Source organism: Marmota marmota, unplaced genomic scaffold, assembly GCF_001458135.2.
Source record: "Marmota marmota marmota unplaced genomic scaffold, marMar, whole genome shotgun sequence".
Lineage (NCBI taxonomy): Eukaryota > Metazoa > Chordata > Mammalia > Rodentia > Sciuridae > Marmota > Marmota marmota.
The window spans coordinates 36,323,590-36,326,987 of record NW_026000229.1 but is presented as its reverse complement, the minus strand read 5'-3'; the positions used below and the strand labels follow the sequence as shown (position 1 = coordinate 36,326,987).

At 39.3% G+C, this 3,398-nt stretch overlaps 1 protein-coding gene and 1 pseudogene across 8 annotated transcripts in view; both read right to left on the bottom strand.

Moving 5' to 3' along the window:
- Positions 1 to 3,398, bottom strand: part of Vps39 (VPS39 subunit of HOPS complex) — a 44,626-nt gene that overhangs the window by 22,653 nt on the left and 18,575 nt on the right. For all 8 annotated transcript variants that reach the window (XM_048793748.1, XM_048793749.1, XM_015480777.2 and 5 more), the window contains one exon: positions 1,149 to 1,332. In XM_048793748.1, coding sequence (XP_048649705.1) covers positions 1,149 to 1,332 — 184 coding nt within the window. The remainder of the gene's footprint in view (positions 1 to 1,148; positions 1,333 to 3,398) is intronic.
- Positions 1,293 to 3,398, bottom strand: part of LOC107138188 — a 3,664-nt pseudogene continuing 1,558 nt past the window's right edge.

The following is a 3,398-nucleotide window of genomic DNA, read 5'->3' as shown; positions in this document are numbered from 1 at the left end:
TGTATTCTGCTGCCTTTCCTATCCTCTACTATCCCCCGTCCCCTCCCCTCCCCTCTTCTCTCTCTACCCCATCTACTGTAATTCATTTCTCCCCCTTGTTTGTTTTTTTTTTTTTCCCTTTCCCCTCACTTCCTCTTGAATGTAATTTTGTATAACCCTGGCCTCTGAGATTTTTTCATTGACCTGGAACAACTGGCCTATTTTATTCCTACATAATTCAGATCACCTATTTCAGCTAGGTCAGTATCTATAACGACTCCCACATATCAGCATGTCTTTGTATTTCCACATTACTCTTTCTGCCTAGAATGAAAGGAAATTTTTCTTAGCAAGATCCCAAACTCCCTGCCTGGTCTGGTCCAAACTTACCTATACAGTGAAATGTCTTCCTGACTAAACAATGAATTTCCCTCTCTGCAAACTGCTGGATTTTAATGCACTCCAATTAACACCTTAAGTGGTGACTTGTTTTTTGTCTTTATCTAAGACGTAGTGCTTGTCCCTCGAGCTACAGTCCTTAGAGACAGAAAGCATGTCTGTGCCCCATTCCACAGCAGTGACTATATAAAAATGTTCATGCTTCTGACCACAAAGAAATTATTGCAAAAGTGGCATCATGCTTCCAAGCAATGCTACTGCAGAGAGTTGGGAACTTGAGGCAGACATAGCAACAGAAACATCTAATGTGTAGGACAGAAGCTGACACCTAAATGCAATCTGAGCCTCTAAGCTACAAAAATAATGGCAACCATCAAAAGTTCTTCATATGAAGTTATACATATTAAAGTAATAAATAAGGAATTTCCACAAACTTCCAAATGTAGTCTATTAGGAAGAAGACGCATGTACAAAAACATTAAGAAGGTGGAAGAAAATAAACCAAGAAGTAAAACTAGCAGTAGACAATCTCTTTCTAAAATGTACATTTCTGTTTACATTTCCCCCCACTGTGGAGCAAAACTCAGCTTCTTGTAAAAACTAGGTTATCTCATTTTTAAGGACTCTAAAAACACTGTCTACTTAAAAGAAGGGAACTGAGCGGAACATGAAGCAGTCTACTAAAGCTATGTATGAGTGGGACTCCATGCTACAGGGATGACATGCAACACCAGCACAAAACGGCAAACAATAGCTATTGCTGGTCTCACCCATGGCCACAGGTATGTCTGTCCAATTCAGGGCACATTTCTGTGTGCAGATTCCCTCCTCATTGAGGACCACAGTAAGATCATCCTGACCCACAGCCACTTTTCCATCTGCCAGAGGTGCGACTAAGGGCTCCAGCTGTTTTCCTGTTGGAAAGAGTTCTTTGATGGACCCTTTTCCATCCACCTAGAAAAAGACAAAGTGAATCAATCAAGATTCCCTAGCCAGAGGCATGAAAAAAGCCTGAAAAGAAAAGCCCATGATATTCCTTGTTTGACATTAAGTATCATAGTGTTCGTTATAACAACTTTTATCACAGTATAAAACCAGTTCTTTAATATACAGAAAGTAACTAAGGATGTCAGGTGCTCCAAGTTGCAGAGCCACTGCAGCTCTCACATACTGCTGGTGGGAATCAAAATGCTACAGTCATTTTGTTTGCCAGTTTCTTACAAGTTAAATATAAACTTACCATATGACCCATCAACCCCATTCCAAGACATTTGCCCAAGGGAAATGAAAAGTTATGTTTATGCAAAATCTGAATGCATATGTTTATAGCAGTTTTATTCATAATTGCTAAAAACTGAGAATAACTATCCTTCAACTGTTGAATGGATAAACCATAATACATCTACACCAGAGAATGTTACTCAGTTATGAAAAAAATAAACCATGGTCACAAACAACATAAATGTATCCATTTCAAATACATTATGTTCAGTGAAAGAAGCCAGATTCAAAAGGCTACCTATTGTATGACTGTACTACATAAAATTCTGAAAAAGATAAATGTTAAAGAGACAACTGATCTGTGGTTACCAGAGGTTTGGGAGTTAGGTGAGGGGCTAATTTCAAAGGGGCACTTTGAGGGAATTTTTAGGGTGACAAAATTGCTCTGAATTTTTTTTTTCTTCACTTTCCCAAACTTTATTAAGGAAAAAAGCAATGGTGGTAAATCTCTAGAACATAGTCAATTTTTTGGGATTCCTCCCTTGAAAATATGACATTTGATTTCCAAACACATGCCGGAAGCGTACTGGTTCCCAATTGTACTAAGTAGATAAGAAGCTAAAATCCTGAAGTATTCATCTTCCAAGTTTCCCTGGTTGGTGGTCTGTCTTTGGATCAGCAATAATTCAAATAGCTGAATTACCTGAATAGCTACTATGGTTTCATTAATTTTTGTCTGTAGTTCTCTGAGTTCTTCTATATGCAGCAATTGCAGAATATGGGCAGCTTCATTAAGAACTGCATCTCCTGTGTCAAAGCCAAGAATATGTTTGTCTAAAGCAACAGGCAAGCCCTCTTTTTTAAAATTTGTTTTAGTGCTCTTGAACCAAAATGTGAATTGCCTTAAACATTACCAAGTAATCACATGGGCCGAATCTGAAGAAGGTGAGCCAAAGCCATCACACCAGCCTTATAGTTAGGATTATTTACATCCAAACTGATCAAGGGCTCTGCATTTTAGTTGCACTGTCAGTATTTTTTGCATTATCAGGTACCAAGTCTTTGTATTTTTCAGTGTTATCTCCATACTCAAGTCTAACAGCTAAGCCAAGAAGCCAGTCAACTGCTTCTTGTCCATCCTGAATCTTGAAAGGGCAGTTAACATCTCTGAGATACTTTTCAAAGAACTTGGGCCAGTCACTGCTGTGGATGTTTCTTAAATTACCTGTCTTCAACCTTATAGTTCTGATTTTCTGGTCTTCAAGACAAACAATAAGATTTCTAAATTCTGTTTCATCTTTACAGTTGAAGCTGGAAAGATTGTGGTAGTCGAGAGTCGTCAGCTTGAGTAGAACATGGTCCCCATTTCTTGCTCTGATCCCCCGGGCCTTGCTGGGAGAGGAGAAGCAAGGGCCAGAATTGCTCTGAATTTTAACTATGACATTAGTTACACAACTCTGGGCATTTGTCAAAAATGCATAACAATTGCATAACAAAAGGAATGAAGTTTGTTGTATGTCAATAAATAAATAACTTCTGAATAGCTTGGGGTCCAAAGCAAGATTTCCTACCTTCAGCAAACTGTACCCCCGCCAATTGCAGTGGCACATGCCCATAATCCCAATCAAGAGGATGAGGCAGAAGGATCGCAAGTTGAAGACTAGGGCAACTTGATGAGACCCTATCTCAAAATAAAAAATATAAAGGGGTTTGGGATAGGAACCGGGCTGTAGCTCAGTGGTAGAAATCTTGCTTGCACATGTGAGGCACTGGGTCAAGCGAGAGAGAAAGGGGGGGGG